At 55.4% G+C, this 19466-nt stretch overlaps 1 protein-coding gene across 1 annotated transcript in view; it reads left to right on the plus strand.

Moving 5' to 3' along the window:
- The window catches only part of pde9aa (phosphodiesterase 9aa), a 47722-nt gene extending 29372 nt beyond the window's left edge, over nt 1–18350 (plus strand). Inside the window, 8 exon segments of the mRNA XM_070892874.1 lie at nt 483–587; nt 1289–1371; nt 6618–6774; nt 9143–9256; nt 15062–15166; nt 16502–16630; nt 17287–17382; nt 18249–18350. Coding sequence (XP_070748975.1) covers nt 483–587; nt 1289–1371; nt 6618–6774; nt 9143–9256; nt 15062–15166; nt 16502–16630; nt 17287–17382; nt 18249–18296 — 837 coding nt within the window. The 3' untranslated portion in view covers nt 18297–18350.
- Nucleotides 18351–19466: the final 1116 nt, after the last annotated feature.

Consider the following 19466-nt stretch of genomic DNA (forward strand, 5'->3'; position numbering starts at 1 on the left):
GTGTTGCACTGTTGGATAGTACTGAGGGAGCGCCGCACTGTCGGAGGGCAGTACTGAGGGAGTGCCACACTGTCGGAGGGGCGGTACTGAGGGAGTGCCGCACTGTCGGAGGGCAGTACTGAGGGAGTGCCGCACTGTCGGAGGGGCGGTACTGAGGGAGCGCCGCACTGTCGGAGGGCAGTACTGAGGGAGTGCCGCACTGTCGGAGGGGCGGTACTGCGGGAGCGCCGCACTGTCGGAGGGCAGTACTGAGGGAGTGCCCACTGTCGGAGGGCAGTACTGAGGGAGCGCCCACTGTCGGAGGGCAGTACTGAGGGAGTGCTGCACTGTCGGAGGGGCAGTACTGAGGGAGTGCTGCACTGTCGGGGAGGGGGCTGGGGGGTGGGGGGGCATGTATGAGAGCTAGGACACTGGGCACTATGTGGGTACGGGTGCTGGGACGCTTCCTTTATTTCACATGGATGTCATTTTCTTTTTTAAAGCTGTCTATTCATGACAATTACCGGAACAATCCATTCCACAACTTCCGGCATTGCTTCTGTGTGACCCAGATGATGTACAGCATGATCTGCCTCTGCAATCTGCAGGTCAGTGGCAGCCCATTCGGGCAGCACCAAGGGGAACAGTGTGGGGGTGGCTGGGAGAACGGCATTGCCCTGTCCACCAGGCTCCACAATCCACGGCCTGACCATCGAGCGAGCAGTGCACCGGCTGCGGCGGGGGATGGGTTGGGAGGGGGGTCACACATTCGGGGAGGGGAGGGGAACGGCTCACAGCGGGGGTGGGGAGCGGATCACGGTGTGGGAGCGGAGGGGGTCACGCGGTGGGGGAGGGGGCGGTCATACGGTGGGGGCTGGGTGGTTGGAGCGGGTGGGGGAGGGGTGCGGGTGGGGGAGGGGGGGGGTGGGGGGAGGGGTGGGGAGCGGGGTGGGGAGCGGGTGGGGGTGGGGAGGGGTGGGGAGCGGGTGGGGGTGGGGGTCGGGAGGAGGTGGGGAGCAGTGGGGTGGGGAGCGGGTGGGGGTGGGGTGGGGGTGGGTGAGGGGTGGGGGTGGGGAGCAGTGGGGCTGGGGGTGGGGAGCAGTGGGGGTGGGGAGGGATGGGGGTGGGGAGGGGGTGGGGGTCGGGAGGAGGTGGGGAGCAGTGGGGTGGGGAGCGGGTGGGGGTGGGGTGGGGGTGGGTGAGGGGTGGGGGTGGGGAGCAGTGGGGCTGGGGGTGGGGAGCAGTGGGGGTGGGGAGCGGGGACTGTTTTCTGCGAGCCCTAAGCTGACCAAGTAATGGTTTGTTCCAGGAGAAGTTCTCACAGGTCGATATCCTGATCATGATGAGCGCTGCCGTCTGTCACGACCTGGACCACCCAGGCTACAACAACACGTGAGTCTCGTCTCCTCACCTGTCCCGTCACGTCCCGTCCCGTCCCGTCATGTCTTGTCTTCACCTCTCTCTGGTTAAACCCATGTGTCCACTTTCTCCAGAACACCCCGTCCCTGAGACACTGCCTCGCCCTCTGCCAGGCCCCGACTGCCCTCTGCTACCTCTCCAGTGGAACCCAACTCTGACCCCATTTCAGGTCCGCACCTTCCTGCAGCAGTGGGTCACTGGGCGGTGATCAGGAGCAGGAACCCGGGCTGATTTCCCCCTCTCTCTAACCCGGGGGTCACTGGGCAGTGATCAGGAGCAGGAACCCGGGCTGATTTCCCCTCTCTCTAACCCGGGGGTCACTGGGCAGTGATCAGGAGCAGGAACCCGGGCTGATTTCCCCTCTCTCTAACCCGGGGGTCACTGGGCAGTGATCAGGAGCAGGAACCCGGGCTGATTTCCCCCTCTCTCTCTCTAACCCGGGGGTCACTGGGCGGTGATCAGGAGCAGGAACCCGGGCTGATTTCCCCTCTCTCTAACCCAGGGGTCACTAGATAGTGATCAGGAGCAGGAACCCGGGCTGATTTCCCCTCTCTCTAACCCAGGGGTCACTAGATAGTGATCAGGAGCAGGATCCCTGGCTGATTTCCCCCCTCTCTCTAACCGAAGGGTCTCTGGGCAGTGATCAGGAGCAGGATCCCTGGCTGATTTCCCCCCTCTCTCTAACCCAAGGGTCTCTGGGCAATGATCAGGAGCAGGAACCCTGGCTGATTTCCCCTCTCTCATCATCACAGGCAGTCCCTCGGAATCGAGGAAGACTTGCTTCCACTCCTGGTGAGTTCTTTGGTGGCTGAACAGTTCTTTATGAGAGTCACAGACCTTGTTACAGGTGGGACAGATATTGGTCAAGGGAAGTGGGGGGTGGGGCTGGTTTGCCACGCGCTCCTTCCGCTGCCTGCGCCTGACCTCTTCACGCTCTTGCTGTTGAGATTTGAAGAGCTCAACGCCCTCCCGGATGCACTTTCTCCGCTTAGGGTGGTCTTTGGCCAGGTGTCAGTGGGGATGTCATACTTTACCAGGGAGGCTTTGAGGGTGTCCTTTGTAACTTTTCCGCTGCTCACCTTTGGCTCGTTTGCTGTGAAGGAGTTCCGCCTGGAGCATTTGCTTAGGGAGTCTCGTGTCTGGCATGCTATCTATGTGGCCTGCCCAGCGAAGCTGATCGAGTGTGGTCAGTGCTTCAATACTGGGGATGTTAGCCTGGTCAAGGACACTGATGTTGGTACGCCTGTCCTCCCAGGGGATTTGCAGGATCTTGCAGAGACATTGTTGGTGATATATCTTCAGCGACTTGAGGTGTCTTCTATACATTGTCCATGCCACTGATCCATAAAGGAGGGCTGGTATTACTACAGCCCTGTAGACCATGAGTTTGGTGGTAGATCTGAGGGCCTGGTCTTCAAACACTCTTTTCCTCAGGTGGCCAAAGGCTGCACTGGCACACTGGAGGCAATGTTGAATCTCCTCATCAATGTCTGCCTTTGTTGACAAGAGGCTCCCGAGGTATGGGAAATGGTCCACGTTGTCGCGGGCTGCGTCGTCAATCTTGATGATTGGAGGGCAGTGCTGTGCAGCGATGACAGGTTGGTGGAGGACCTTTGTCTTAGGGATGTTAAGCGTAAGGTCCATGCTTTCATATGCCTCAGTGAATACTTTGACTATATCCTGGAGTTCAGCCTCAGAATGTGCGCAGACGCAGGCGTCATCTGTGTACTGTAGCTCAACGACAGAGGTTGAGGTGATCTTGGACCTGGCCTGGAGGCGGCGTAGGTTAAACAGCTTCCCACTGTTTCTGTAGTTTAATTCCATTCCAGAGGGGAGCTTGTTGACTGTGAGGTGGAGCATGGCGGCGAGAAAGATTGAGAAGAGGGTTGGAGCAATGACGCAGCCCTGTTTGAACCCGGTCCGGACATGGATTGGGTCTGTAATGGATCCGTTGGTAAGGATCTCTAAACCAGGGGTCACTGGGCAGTGATCAGGAGCAGGAACCCTGGCTGATTTCCCCTCTCTCTAACCCAGGAGTCACTGGGCAGTGATCAGGAGCAGGAACCCTGGCTGATTTCCCCCCTCTCTCTCTAACCCAGGAGTCACTGGGCAGTGATCAGGAGCAGGAACCCTGGCTGATTTCCCCTCTCTCAAACCCAGGGGTCACTGGGCAGTGATCAGGAGCAGGAACCCTGGCTGATTTCCCCTCTCTCAAACCCAGGGGTCACTGGGCAGTGATCAGGAGCAGGAACCCTGGCTGATTTCCCCTCTCTCAAACCCAGGGGTCACTGGGCAGTGATCAGGAGCAGGAACCCTGGCTGATTTCCCCCTCTCTCTAACCCAGGGGTCACTGGGCAGTGATCAGGAGCAGGAACCCTGGCTGATTTCCCCTCTCTCTAACCCAGGGGTCACTGGGCAGTGATCAGGAGCAGGAACCCTGGCTGATTTCCCCTCTCTCAAACCCAGGGGTCACTGGGCAGTGATCAGGAGCAGGAACCCTGGCTGATTTCCCCCTCTCTCTAACCCAGGGGTCACTGGGCAGTGATCAGGAGCAGGAACCCTGGCTGATTTCCCCTCTCTCTAACCCAGGGGTCACTGGGCAGTGATCAGGAGCAGGAACCCTGGCTGATTTCCCCTCTCTCTCTCTCTCTAACCCAGGGGTCACTGGGTAGTGATCAGGAGCAGGAACCCTGGCTGATTTCCCCTCTCTCTAACCCAGGGGTCACTGGGCAGTGATCAGGAGCAGGAACCCTGGCTGATTTCCCCTCTCTCTAACCCAGGGGTCACTGGGCAGTGATCAGGAGCAGGGTCCCTGACTCTGGGCCCCCTCCTTAGCCCGGGTCACTGAGGTTAATTGAAGCGTCGGTTGAGATGAGCAGACACAGCTCTGAGCTGAGACTGAAGCAGTTGAGAAGCCCAGTGGCATTTGGACACACACGAGTTCAAATTCCAGTCTCAGCGACAATGTGCTCACCATCTGGGACACACTCCGCACACCACATTGTTTAAACTTGTCTACATAGGATTACATAGGCTATACGGCACAGACACAGGCCATGCAGCCCAACCAGTCCATGTTGGCCTTTCTGCTCCCCAACAGCCTGCTCCTGTCTTTCCTCAGGTTCAGTGGTGTGACCCCAGAGCCTTTCCAGTGTAGTCCTGGTGTAACCCCAACAGGAACCCAAATCAAGCCAGGCCTCACCTGGCCTGCGCGTTTCCTTTACCCCTTGTTGGGGGCAGATATCCCAACTCCTGGAGTTCCCGTGTCCCCGGACTGGGAAACACTGCTCAAGAGACGGGGTTGGGGGGTCTAAGTCGTGGTCATTGGGTATGGATCAGGAGGAGGAGCAATGGCTGATTTCCACACCCTCTCCCCCCAACCGTTGGCCTTTCTTTCGAGAGCGGGTGGGAGTGATGTACAGAGCTCGGGTCAGACACGTATCTGGAGGAACTGTGTTCAGCTCTCAAAGTGAGGATTATACATGGAGGCTTTCTTTATATACAAGGGCTGCACGTGTGTGTCTGTGGCCCAATGACCTCCGACAGTTGCTCCCCCTGGTGGCAGGTAAACCCAGGCATAATACATTACAGAGGGGGAGCAGTGCAGATTCACCAGGATGATACTGGGGTGCAGGGGTTAAATTCCGAGGACAGGTTGCACAGACTGGGCTTATAGTCCCTCGAGTAGCGAAGACTATGGAGGGATCTAATTGAGGTGTTGAAGATGATTACAGGAGTTGATAGAGTAAATAGAGAGAAAAACTATTTCCTCTGGTGGAGAAAGTGGGGGGGGGGCGGGTAGAGAATCCAGAACAAGGGGCGGAACATTAAAATTAGAGCCAGGACTTCAGGGTGGTGTCAGGAAACATTTCTTCACACAAAGGGCGGTGGGAATCTGGAACTCTCTCCCCCAAAAAACTGTGGAGGCTGGTCAATTGAAAATTTCAACTGATAGATGTTTGTTGGGTGAGGGTACCGAGGGTCACTGAACCAAGGTGGATCAATGGAGTTAAGATACAGATCAGCCACGATCTGATTGAATGGCGGAACGGGCTCGAGGGGCTGAATGGCCTCTTCCGTGTTCTCCTGCAGTCCGGGTCCATCCGGATAAGCCAATGACGGAGCTGGGAGGTCAGTGAGGGCCCAGGGGAGATCAGTGAGGGCCATGGAGAGGTCAGTGAGGGTCTTGGGAGGTCAGTGAGGGCCCTATGGGGTCAGTGAGGGCCCAGGGAGGTCAGTGAGGGTGTGGGGGGGGAATCAGTGAGGGCCCAGGGGTGGTCAGTGAGGGCCCAGGGGAGGTCAGTGAGGGCCCAGGGGTGGTCAGTGAGGGCCCAGGGGTGGTCAGTGAGGGCCCAGGGGTGGTCAGTGAGGGCCCAGGGGTGGTCAGTGAGGGCCCAGGGGTGGTCAGTGAGGGCCCAGAGGTGGTCAGTGAGGGCCCAGGGGTGGTCAGTGAGGGCCCAGGGGTGGTCAGTGAGGGCCCTGAGGGGGGTCAGTAAGAGCCCTGGGAGGGGGGTCAGTGAGGGCCCTGGGGGGGGGGTCATTGAGGGCCTTGGGGGGGTCAGTGAGGGCCTTGGGGGGGGGGGGGGTGGGTCAGTGAGGGCCTTGGGGGGGGGGGGGTCAGTGAGGGCCCTGGGGGGGGGTCAGCGAGGGCCCGGGGGAGGTCAGCCAGGGCCCGGGGGAGGTCAGCGAGGGCCCGGGGGAGGTCAGCGAGGGCCCGGGGGAGGTCAGCGAGGGCCCATGGGAGGTCAGCGAGGGCCCTGGGGGGCGGGGTCAGTGAGGGCCCTGGGGAAGGTCAGTGAGGGCCCTGGGGGGGGAGGTCAGTGAGGGCCCTGGGGGGGGGTTCAGTGAGGGCCCTGGGGGGGGGGGGGGTCAGTGAAGGCACTGGGGGGGGGGGGTGCTCAGTGAGGGCCCGGAGGGGGGGAGGTCAGTGAGGGCCCTGGGGGGGGGGGTCACTGAGGGCCCTGGGGGGGGGGGGTCAGTGAGAGGGTGGGGGGTTGCGCCGGGATCAGTGAGGGGATGGGGGGGCCAGGGTCAGTGGGGGGCCAGGGTCAGTGTGGGCCCTGGGGGGGTCAGTTAGGGCCCTGAGGGGTCAGTGAAAGGGTGGGGGGTTGTGCCGGGATCAGTAAGGGGCTGGGGGGCCAGGGTCAGTGAGGGGATGGGTAATGAACGCTGTCACTGGAAGCGCCATTACTGGTTCTTGCACTTCTCTTTCGACACAGCTACCAAATAAACGCTCGCACTGAGCTGGCGGTCCGATACAACGACATCTCACCGCTGGAAAACCACCACTGTGCCATCGCATTCCACATCTACTCACAGCCCAAGTGCAACATCTTCGGCAACATGGACCCAGACATCTTCAAGCAGATTCGCCAGGTGAGAGCATAAGAACATAAAAGAAGACAGACTTGCATTTATATAGCGCCTTTCACGACCACCGGACGTTCCAAAGCGCTTTACATCCAATGAAGTACTTTTGGAGCGTAGTCACTGTTGAAATGTGGAAAACGCAGCAGCCAATTTGCGCACAGCAAGCTCCCACAAACAGCAATGTGATAATGATCAGATCATTTGTTCTGTTGATTAGGGATCAATATTGGCCCAGGACACCGGGGATAACTCCCCTGCTCTTTTTCAAAATGCTGCCATGGGATTTTTTATGTTCACCTGAGAGAGCAGGCCGGGCCTAGGTTTAACATTTCATTCGAAAGACGACACCTCCGACAGTGCAGCTCTCTCTCTCAGTACTGCACCAGAGTGTCAGCCTAGATTTATGTGCCGAAGTTCCTAGAGTGGGACTTGAACCCACAACCTTCTGACTCAGAGGTCAGAGGTGAGTGTGCTACCCACTGAGCCACGGCTGACACTTAAGAAATAGGAGCTGGAGTGGGCCTTTTTACCCTTCGACCCTGCGCTGCTATTCAACAAGATCATGGCTGATCTTCAACCTCAACTCCACCTTCCCGCACTAACCCCATATCCTTTAATTCCCTTCGTTCCCAAAAATCTATCGATCTCAGCCTTGAATATACTCAACAACTGAGCATACACAGCCCTCTGGGGCAGAGAATTCCAAAGATTCACCACCCTCTGAGTGAAGAAGTTTCTCCTCATCTCAATCCTAAATGGCCGACTCCTTATCCTGAGACTGTGACCCCTGGTTCTAGACTCCCCAGCCCGGGGGAAACATCCTCCCTGCATCCACCCTGTCAAGCCCTGTAAGAATTTTGTATGTTTCAATGAGATCACCTCATTCTTCTAAACTCTAGAGAATATAGGCCTAGTCTACTCAATCTCTCCTCATAGGACAATCCCCCCATCCCAGGAATCAGTCTGGTGAACCTTCGATGCACTCCCTCTATGGCAAGTATATCCTTCCTTAGGTAAGGAGACCAGAACGGTACACAGTGCGGTCTCACCAGGGCCCTGCAGTAAGACGTCTTTACTCTTGTACTCCAATCCCTTGGTAACAAAGGCTAACATACCATTTGCTTCCTTAATTGCATGTTAACTTTCAGTGATTGGTGTACAAGGACACCCAGGTCCCTCTGAACACCAACATTTCCCAATCTCTCACCATTTAAAAAAATACTCTGCTTTTTTTTGTTTTTCCTATCTTCACACTTCCCCACATTACATTCCATTTGCCATGTTCTTGCCCACTCAGTCAACCTGTCTATATCCCTCTGCAGCCTCTTTGTGTCCTGCTCACGGCTTACTATCCTACCTAGCTTTGTATCATTAGCAAACTTGGATATATTACACTCAGTCCTGTCATCTAAGTCATTGATATATATTGTGAATAGCTGGGGCCCCAGCACTGATCCTTGCGGCACCCCACTAGTTACAGCCTGCCAACCCGAAAATGACCCGTTTATTCCTACTCTCTGTTTTCTGTCCGTTAACCAATCCTCAATCTATGCTAGTATATTACCCACAATCCCATGAGCCCTAACTTTGTTCAATAACGTCTTGTGTGTGGCACCTTATCGAATGTTTTTTGAAAATCCAAATGCACTACATCCACTGGTTCCCCTGATCCATCCTACTAATTTCATCTTCAAAAAACTCTAACAGATTTGTCAAACATGAGTTCCCCTTCATAAAACCATGTTGACTCTTCCCAATCATATTGTGAAAAACATAGCAAAGGACGGGGACCGAGTTAGAGAGCGAGAGAGGTCAATCAGCCACGGTTCCTGATTACTGTCCACTGTCACTGTCCAGTGACCCCTGGGTTAGAGAAAGGGGAAATCAGCCAGGGTTCTTGCTCCTGATCACTGTCCAGTGACCCCTGGGTTAGAGAGAGAGGGGAAATCAGCCAGGGTTCCTGCTCCTGATCACTGCCAGTGACCCCTGGGTTAGAGAGAGAGGCGAAATCAGCCAGGGTTCCTGCTCCTGATCACTGCCCAGTGACCCCTGGGTTAGAGAGAGAGGGGAAATCAGCCAGGGCTCCTGTTCCTGATCACTGCCAGTGACCCCTGGGTTAGAGAGAGAGGGGAAATCAGCCAGGGCTCCTGCTCCTGATCACTGCCCAGTGACCCTTGGTTTAGAGAGAGGGGGAAATCAGCCAGGGCTCCTGCTCCTGATCACTGCCCAGTGACTCCTGGGTTAGAGAGAGCGGGAAATCAGCCAGGGTTCCTGCTCCTGCTCACTGTCAGTGCTGTGGAGAGGGAGAGCGCGGACGGGTGTCCTCTGACTGGGCCTGGGACTGACTGAGCTTTTTCCTGTCTGTCTGTTCCAGGGGATCATTAATCTGATCCTGGCAACTGACATGGCGCGACACGGTGACATCCTTGACTCCTTTAAACAGAAAATCGACAAGTTCGATTTCACCAACGAGGAAGATGTGTCCTGTGTAAGTATCAACGGGAGGCAGTTAAATAGCATAAAACACACAGGATCTTTGGCTTTATTAATAGAGGCATAGAGTACAAACGCAAGGAAAGTATGCTAAACCTTCATAAAGTATTGGTTCGGTTGTGTCCAATATTGTCAATAAAAAAATGGTGCTCTATTCACGAATGAGTTGCTAAAAGTGCATTTGCACTGTGGTTTAATTTGATGGGTGTACAGTAGCAGAGTCGTTATGGCACTCGACCAGAGGCCGGCACTAATGATCCAGAGACATGAGTTCAAATCCCACCACGGCAGCTGGGGAATTTAAATTCAGTTAATTAAATAAATCTGGAATTTAAAAACATTTAGGGAATGAAATCTGTCGTCCTTACCCGGTCTGGCCTATATGTGACTCCAGACTCACAGCAAAAAAGAAGTAGAAAGAAATCAAAAGGTGACGTCACAGCCAACGTGGTAAGTGATTGGCTGCTGATTGGTGAGTAGTTTTTCTTTTTCTTTATTAGTCAGTAACTTTTAACATTGTTGTCGGCAATTTAAGTGTAGCTAAGGGTTAAGTCATGGCAGGACAGCTCGGTCACGTGATATGCTCCTCCTGTACCATGTGGGAACACGGGGACAACACCAGTGTCCCTGACGACTACATGTGCGGGAAGTGTGTCCACCTCCGGCTACTGACGGTCCGCGTTGCGGAGTTGGAGCTGAAGGTGGATTCACTCTGGAGCATCCACGATGCTGAGAATGACGTGAGTATCACGTGTAGCGAGTTGGTCTTACTGCAGGAGAAGGGTCCACAGCCAGCGAGGGAATGGAAGACCAGCAGGAAGAGTAGTGCAAGGAAGGTAGTGCAGGGGTCCCCTGTGGTCATCCCCCTGCAAAACAGATACACCGCTTTATGTACTGTTGAGGGGGATGACTCATCAGGGGAGGGCAGCAGCAGCCAAGTTCATGGCACTATGGCTGGCTCTGTTGCACAGGAGGGCAGGAAAAAGAGTGGAAGAGCGATAGTGATAGGGGATTCAATTGTAAGGGGAATAGATAGGCGTTTCTGCGGCCGCAACCGAGACTCCAGGATGGTATGTTGCCTCCCTGGTGCAAGGGTCAAGGATGTCTCGGAGCGGGTGGAGGACATTCTAAAAAGGGAGGGAGAACAGCCAGTTGTCGTGGTGCACGTTGGTACCAATGACATAGGTAAAAAAAGGGATGAGTTCCTACGAAATGAATTTAAGGAGCTAGGAGCTAAATTAAAAAGTAGGACCTCAAAAGTAGTAATCTCGGGATTGCTACCAGTGCCACGTGCTAGTCAGAGTAGGAATCGCAGGATAGCTCAGATGAATACGTGGCTTGAGCAATGGTGCAGCAGGGAGGGATTCAAATTCCTGGGGCATTGGAACCGGTTCTGGGGGAGGTGGGACCAGTACAATCCGGATGGTCTGCACCTGGGCAGAATCGGAACCAATGTCCTCGGGGGAGTGTTTGCTAGTGCTGTTGGGGAGGAGTTAAACTAATATGGCAGGGGGATGGGAACCAATGCAGGGAGATAGAGGGAAACAAAAAGGAGGCAAAAACAAAAGACAGAAAGGAGATGAGGAAAAGTGGAGGGCAGAGAAACCCAAGGCAAAGAACAAAAAGGGCCATTGTACAGCAAAATTCTAAAAGGACAGAGGGTGTTAAAAAAACAAGCCTAAAGGCTTTGTGGCTTAATGCAAGGAGTATCCGCAATAAGGTGGATGAATTAACTGTGCAAATAGATGTTAACAAATATGATGTGATTGGGATTACGGAGACATGGCTCCAGGATGAGCAGGGCTGGGAACTCAACATCCAGGGGTATTCAACATTCAGGAAGGATAGAATAAAAGGAAAAGGAGGTGGGGTAGCATTGCTGGTTAAGGAGGAGATTAAGGCAATAGTTAGGAAGGACATTAGCTTGGATGATGTGGAATCTATATGGGTAGAGCTGCAGAACACCAAAGGGCAAAAAACGTTAGTGGGAGTTGTGTACAGACCTCCAAACAGTAGTAGTGATGTTGGGGAGGGCATCAAACAGGAAATTAGGGGTGCGTGCAATAAAGGTGCAGCAGTTATAATGGGTGACTTTAATATGCACATAGATTGGGCTAACCAAACTGGAAGCAATACGGTGGAGGAGGATTTTCTGGAGTGCATAAGGGATGGTTTTTTAGACCAATATGTCGAGGAACCAACTAGAGGGGAGGCCATCTTAGACTGGGTGTTATGTAATGAGAAAGGATTAATTAGCAATCTCGTTGTGCGAGGCCCCTTGGGGAAGAGTGACCATAATATGGTGGAATTCTGCATTAGGATGGAGAATGAAACAGTTAATTCAGAGACCATGGTCCAGAACTTAAAGAAGGCTAACTTTGAAGGTATGAGGCGTGAATTGGCTGAGATGGATTGGCGAATGATACTTAAGGGGTTGACTGTGGATGGGCAATGGCAGACATTTAGAGACCGCATGGATGAACTACAACAATTGTACATTCCTGTCTGGCATAGAAATAAAAAAGGGAAGGTGGCTCAACCGTGGCTATCAAGGGAAATCAGGGATAGTATTAAAGCCAAGGAAGTGGCATACAAATTGGCCAGAAATAGCAGCGAACCTGGGGACTGGGAGAAATTTAGAACTCAGCAGAGGAGGACAAAGGGTTTGATTAGGGCAGGGAAAATGGAGTATGAGAAGAAGCTTGCAGGGAACATTAAGACGGATTGCAAAAGTTTCTATAGATATGTAAAGAGAAAAAGGTTAGTAAAGACAAATGTAGGTCCCCTGCAGTCAGAATCAGGGGAAGTCATAACGGGGAACAAAGAAATGGCGGACCAATTGAACAAGTACTTTGGTTCGGTATTCACGAAGGAGGACACGAACAACCTTCCGGTTATAAAAGGGGTCGGGGGGTCTAGTAAGGAGGAGGAACTGAGGGAAATCCTTATTAGCCGGGAAATTGTGTTGGGGAAATTGATGGGATTGAAGGCCGATAAATCCCCAGGGCCTGATGGACTGCATCCCAGAGTACTTAAGGAGGTGGCCTTGGAAATAGTGGATGCGTTGACAGTCATTTTCCAACATTCCATTGACTCTGGATCAGTTCCTATGGAGTGGAGGGTAGCCAATGTAACCCCACTTTTTAAAAAAGGAGGGAGAGAGAAAACAGGGAATTATAGACCGGTCAGCCTGACATCGGTAGTGGGTAAAATGATGGAATCAATTATTAAGGATGTCATAGCAGTGCATTTGGAAAGAGGTGACATGATAGGTCCAAGTCAGCATGGATTTGTGAAAGGGAAATCATGCTTGACAAATCTTCTGGAATTTTTTGAGGATGTTTCCAGTAGAGTGGATAAGGGAGAACCAGTTGATGTGGTATATTTGGACTTTCAGAAGGCGTTCGACAAGGTCCCACACAAGAGATTGATGTGCAAAGTTAGAGCACATGGGATTGGGGGTAGTGTACTGACATGGATTGAGAACTGGTTGTCAGACAGGAAGCAAAGAGTAGGAGTAAATGGGTACTTTTCAGAATGGCAGGCAGTGACTAGTGGGGTACCGCAAGGTTCTGTGCTGGGGCCCCAGCTGTTTACACTGTACATTAATGATTTAGATGAGGGGATTAAATGTAGTATCTCCAAATTTGCGGATGACACTAAGTTGGGTGGCAGTGTGAGCTGCGAGGAGGATGCTGTGAGGCTGCAGAGCGACTTGGATAGGTTAGGTGAGTGGGCAAATGCATGGCAGATGAAGTATAATGTGGATAAATGTGAGGTTATCCACTTTGGTGGTAAAAACAGAGAGACAGACTATTATCTGAATGGTGACAGATTAGGAAAAGGGGAGGTGCAAAGAGACCTGGGTGTCATGGTACATCAGTCATTGAAGGTTGGCATGCAGGTGCAGCAGGCGGTTAAGAAAGCAAATGGCATGTTGGCCTTCATAGCAAGGGGATTTGAGTACAGGGGCAGGGAGGTGTTGCTACAGTTGTACAGGGCATTGGTGAGGCCACACCTGGAGTATTGTGTACAGTTTTGGTCTCCTAACCTGAGGAAGGACATTCTTGCTATTGAGGGAGTGCAGCGAAGGTTCACCAGACTGATTCCCAGGATGGCGGGACTGACCTATCAAGAAAGACTGGATCAACTGGGCTTGTATTCACTGGAGTTCAGAAGAATGAGAGGGGACCTCATAGAAACATATAAAATTCTGACGGGGTTAGACAGGTTAGATGCAGGAAGAATGTTCCCAATGTTGGGGAAGTCCAGAACCAGGGGTCACAGTCTAAGGATAAGGGGTAAGCCATTTAGGACCGAGGTGAGGAGAAACTTCTTCACCCAGAGAGTGGTGAACCTGTGGAATTCTCTACCACAGAAAGTAGTTGAGGCCAATTCACTAAATATATTCAAAAAGGAGTTAGATGAGGTCCTTACTGCTAGGGGGATCAAGGGGTATGGCGAGAAAGCAGGAATGGGGTACTGAAGTTGAATGTTCAGCCATGAACTCATTGAATGGCGGTGCAGGCTCGAAGGGCCGAATGGCCTACTCCTGCACCTATTTTCTATGTTTCTATGAATGGCCCAGCAAGCCACTCGGTTGTACCAAACCACTGAGCACCTTCACCACACGGACTGTAGCGGTTCAAGGCGGCTCACCACCACCTTCTCAAGGGGCAATTAGGGATGGGCAATAAATGCCGGCCTTGCCAGCGACGCCCACATCCTGGAACAAATAAATGAAAAATCAATTCTGGGCGCCACACTTTAGGAAGGATGTCCAGGCCTCAGACAGTGCAGAGGAGATTTTCTAGAAGGGTACCATGGGTGTGGGACTTCAGTTATGTTAGAAGACTGGAGTTGATTAAGGGGAGATTTAATAGAGATGTTCAAAATCGTGAAGGCTTTCCATCGGCAGGATTGACGAGAACCAGAGGACTCAGATTTAAGATAATTGGCAAAAGGATCAGAGGGGGAGAGGAGAGTTTTTTTTACGCTGCGAGTTATGATCTGGAACGTGCTGCCTGAAAGGGCGGTGGGAGCAGATTCAAGAGTAACTTTCAAAAGTGAATTGGATAAATAGTTGAAAAGAAGAAACTTGCTGGGCTGTGGGGAATGAGCGGGGGGAGTGGGACTGATTCGATAGCTCTTTCAAAGTGCTGGCACAGGCACCATGGCCCGAATGGCCGCCTTGCGTGCTGTATCCCTCCATGTGTCACCAAGAAACGGCTGAGTGCACTGGACAAAGCAAAGGCTGTAGGTCCCGGCAACATCCCAACTGCTGTGCTCCAGAATGAGACATTAGCTAAGCTGTTACAGCACAGGCACAACGAAGATGGGGCAGAGTTACTGAGTCCTGCCCTGGCGGAGGTGGAGTTACTGAGTCCCGCCCCGGCGGAGGCGGAGTTACTGAGCCCCGCCCCGGCGGAGGCGGAGTTACTGAGCCCCGGCGGAGGCGGAGTTACTGAGCCCCGCCCCGGCCCGGCGGAGGCGGAGTTACTGAGCCCCGCCCTGGCGGAGGCAGAGTTACTGAGCCCCGCCCTGGCGGAGGCGGAGTTACTGAGCCCCGCCTTGGCGGAGGCGGAGTTACTGAGCCCCGCCCTGGCGGAGGCGGAGTTGCTGAGCCCCGCCCTGGCGGAGGGCGGAGTTGCTGAGCCCCGCCCCGGCGGAGGCGGAGTTACTGAGCCCCGCCCCGGCGGAGGCGGAGTTGCTGAGCCCCGCCCCGGCGGAGGCGGAGTTACTGAGCCCCGCCCCGGCGGAGGCTGAGCCAATGTGACATCTGCTCGCTCTGTCTCTGCAGCTGAAGATGGTTCTGATAAAATGCTGTGACATCTCGAATGAGGTGAGACCGAAGGAGGTGGCAGAACCCTGGGTGGACTGTTTACTGCAGGAATACTTCATGCAGGTAAAGGCCCCGTATCCCCGAACCAGCCCCACCACCACGTCCCTTCTCACACCCCCCGGCCTGTATCCCTCCCCAGCCCCGTTCCCCTTCCCCGGCCCCGTTCCCCCTCCCCGGCCCTGTTCCCCTTCCCTGGCCCCGTTCCCCGTTCCCCTCCCCGGCCCCGTTCCCCTCCCCGGCCCCGTTCCCCTTCCCTGGCCCCGTTCCCCGTTCCCCTCCCCGGCCCCGTTCCCCTTCCCTGGCCCCGTTCCCCGTTCCCCTTCCCCGGCCTCGTTCCCCTTCCCTGGCCCCGTTCCCCGTTCCCCTTCCCTGGCCCCGTTCCCCGTTCCCCTCCCCGGCCCCGTTCCCCTTCCCTGGCCCCGTTCCCCTTCCCCGGCCCCGTTCCCCTTCCCTGGCCCCGTTCCCCGTTCCCCCTCCCCGGCCCCGTTCCCCCTCCCCGGCCCCGTTCCCCCTCCCCGGCCCCGTTCCCCTTCCCCGGCCCCGTTCCCCGGCCCCGTTCCCCCCTCCCCGGCCCTGTTCCCCCTCCCCGGCCCCGTTCCCCCTCCCCGGCCCCGTTCCCCCTCCCCGGCCCCGTTCCCCCTCCCCGGCCCCGTTCCCCCTCCCCGGCCCCGTTCCCCTTCCCCGGCCCCGTTCCCCGTTCCCCTTCCCCGGCCCCATTCCCCTTCCCTGGCCCCGTTCCCCGTTCCCCCTCCCCGGCCCCGTTCCCCCTCCCCGGCCCCGTTCCCCCTCCCCGGCCCCGTTCCCCCTCCCCGGCCCCGTTCCCCCTCCCCGGCCCCGTTCCCCCTCCCCGGCCCCGTTCCCCTTCCCCGGCCCCGTTCCCCTTCCCCGGCCCCGTTCCCCTTCCCCGGCCCCGTTCCCCTTCCCCGGCCCCGTTCCCCTTCCCCGGCCCCGTTCCCCTTCCCCGGCCCCGTTCCCCTTCCCTGGCCCCGTTCCCCGTTCCCCTTCCCCGGCCCCGTTCCCCTTCCCTGGCCCCGTTCCCCGTTCCCCTTCCCCGGCCCCGTTCCCCTTCCCTGGCCCCGTTCCCCGTTCCCCTTCCCTGGCCCCGTTCCCCGTTCCCCCTTCCCCGGCCCCGTTCCCCCTCCCCGGCCCCGTTCCCCCTCCCCGGCCCCGTTCCCCCTCCCCGGCCCCGTTCCCCCTCCCCGGCCCCGTTCCCCCTTCCCCGGCCCCGTTCCCCCTTCCCCGGCCCCGTTCCCCCTTCCCCGGCCCCGTTCCCCCTTCCCCGGCCCCGTTCCCCCTCCCCGGCCCCGTTCCCCCTCCTGCCCAGTAACCCCCCCCGCCCCCCATACCCCACCACTTTACTCCCTGCCCCATTTACCATCCTTTGGTTGATTGTTTCAGAGTGACCGGGAGAAGTTGGAGGGTCTGCCCGTCGCCCCGTTCATGGACCGAGAAAAGGTGACTAAAGCCACAGCTCAGATCGGATTCATCAAGTTCGTCCTCATCCCCATGTTTGAGACGGTGATGAAAGTGAGTGACAGAAGTGATGAAGTGCACTGGTTCATTTACACACTCACACTTACACACTCATACATTTGCACATACACTTACACACTCACACAGATAACACAGATGCAGGGCTGAGAATTCGCTGATTCCGCGATGGGTAATGAACAAGCTCGAGACCCAGTGTGGCCCTGATTTTACAATTGGTGACACCCTACAAATTAATTTCCTTCTCTTTTTCTTTTCTGAATTATGCAAAGAAAGGGTATGAAAAAATATTGGCGGAACTGGAGAATTTTGGTTATGAGGAAAGATTGGATAGGCTGGGGTTGTTTTCTTTGAAACAGAGGAGGCTGAGGGGAGACTTTATTGAGGTGTATATAATTATGAAGGGCCTGGATAGAGTGGATAGGATGGACCTATTCCGCTTAGCAGAGGGGGCATAGATTTAAAGTAATTGGTATGATGTTTGGAGGGGATTTGAAGGGAAATGTTTTCACCCAGAGGGTGGTGGGGGTCTGGAACTCACTGTTGAAGGGGTGGTAGAGGCAGAAACCCTCAGCATATGTACTTGAAGTGCTGTAACCTGCAGGGCTACGGACCGAGAGCTGGGAAGTGGGATTGGCTGGGTAGCTCTTTGTTAATGAAATGCAAATATTGACACCCCGTTCTGTGCTCAGCTATTCCCTCAGATTGAAGAGACCATGGTGCAGCCCTTGCGAGACTCACATGACCGATATGAGGAGTTAAAGCAAGTCGATGACATTATGAATGAGGTAACACACGTGTAGGAAAGAAGTACTTGCATTTCTATAGCACCTTTCCCAACCTCAGGACGTCCCAAAGAGCTTTACAGTCAATGAAACACTTTCAAAGTGCAGTCACTGTTGTAGGAAAGCTGTACATGCTGCCCCCCCCCCCGGACAGGTGTCCGTCCGTCCCCCCCCCCCCCCCCGGGACAGGTGTCCCCCCCCCCCCGGGACAGGTGTCCCCCACCCCCCCCCCCCCGGGGACAGGTGACCTGTTACACTCCCCCCCCCCCCCGGGACAAGTGTCCCCCCCCCCCCCCCCTGCCGGGACAAGTGTGTCCCCCCCGCCCGAGACAGGTGACCTGTTACACCCCTCCCCCCCCCCCCCGGGGACAGGTGTCCGTCCCCCCCCCCCCCGGGACAGGTGTCCCCCACCCCCCCCCCCCGGGGACAGGTGACCTGTTACACCCCCCCCCCCCCCGGGACAAGTGTCCCCCCCCCCCCCCCCTGCCGGGACAAGTGTGTCCCCCCCCGCCCGAGACAGGTGACCTGTTACACCCCCCCCCCCCCCCCGGGACAGGTGTCCCCCACCCCCCCCCCCCGGGGACAGGTGACCTGTTACACACCCCCCCCCCCCGGGACAAGTGTTTCCCCCCCCCCCCCCCCCCGCCGGGACAAGTGTGTCCCCCCCGCCCGAGACAGGTGACCTGTTACCCCCCGGGACAGGTGTCCCCCCCCCCCGGGACAGGTGTCCTGTTACACCACCCCCCACCCCTGCAGAATGTCTGGTGTGGAGCTGACAGACGTTGCTGATGAGCCAGTCAATGATGGACTGCCACATTCCTGCTCAATCCTGTGCGATGTTATATCTCCTGCATTTTTTTCATTTCTAGGCACAAAGGAAGAACGAATCCTTAACGCTCGGCAGCAAAAAGAAGTGAAATTGCGATTGTGTTTGAGCTGAACTGTGGGACCATTTAACCCTTGCTCAGAGATTTCACCCACACAATCTTCTCCTTCATTCCACCGCTGCTGTTTGACAGTCCAGGTACAGGAGGGCTTCCTGAGGGTAATTCATTGTGGAACCTGCTCTGATCAGCCCCGTGGTAGGTGAGCACATTTGGGGTGAGTGGAGCAGGAGATGTTGGGGCTCAGATGGCCTTCCCCTCTGTTTATGTATTGTGGGGTTCATCGTTCCAGGAATGAGCTTGTCGGGTTCGGCCATTGTGTTAATAAAGTGCGGGACATTCTGTAAATTCACAGAGAATAATCCTCCTTTAAAGGATTCGCTGTGGAGGAACGTGGTCTCCCGGAGCGCAGCCATTTTGTTGTATCACGTGACCCACGGGAACCACGGTGAGGGACTGGAGCCTTTCCCTGGCACCGCGACTCGTGTGAGGGTCCCCGGGACCCACCCCCCTGGAAACCATCACTCCTTCCTCCCCCCACCGCTGCTCCCGGGCCCCACTCCCCCGGGAACCATCACTCCCTCCCCACCGCTGCTCCTGGTTATTCTGCTACTGCTCTACACGTGATATCAAGGTTACCGAATGTTTACGATTTTTGGAACCTTTGCTGGTGACATTCGGTGTGGATCCTGAATAAAGAGGCCGCGGTGCCGATAACGGAGCAAAGACAATCGACCGATCCTCATTTATTTGTTGATGTTGGTTTCTCACAATTTCCCATTGGAACATTTTATGTTGACACGGTTTGTTTTATAAGATTTCTGGTGTCTGTTTTACATTTGCGTTTTTTACATTTATTTATATTTCTTTTTTAAAAAAGCATTTTGGCTTCTCACCAGGTTCCAGGGCCTGTTTCTGGACCTTTACTCACTGGGCCCCAGGGCCTATTTCTGGGCCTTTAATCACTAGGCTCCAGAGCTTGTTTCTGGGCCTTTAATCACTGGGCCCCAGGGCCTGTTTCTGGGCCTTTAATCACTGGGCTCTAGGGCTTGTTTGTGGGCCTTTAATCACTGGGCCTCAGGGCCTGTTTGTGGGCCTTTACTCACTGGGCCCCAGGGCCTGTTTCTGGGCCTTTATTCACTGGGCCCCAAGGCCTGTTTCTGAACCTTTACTCACTGGGCCCCAGGGCCGGTTTCTGGGCCT

This window comes from Pristiophorus japonicus, chromosome 11, assembly GCF_044704955.1.
Source record: "Pristiophorus japonicus isolate sPriJap1 chromosome 11, sPriJap1.hap1, whole genome shotgun sequence".
NCBI lineage: Eukaryota > Metazoa > Chordata > Chondrichthyes > Pristiophoridae > Pristiophorus > Pristiophorus japonicus.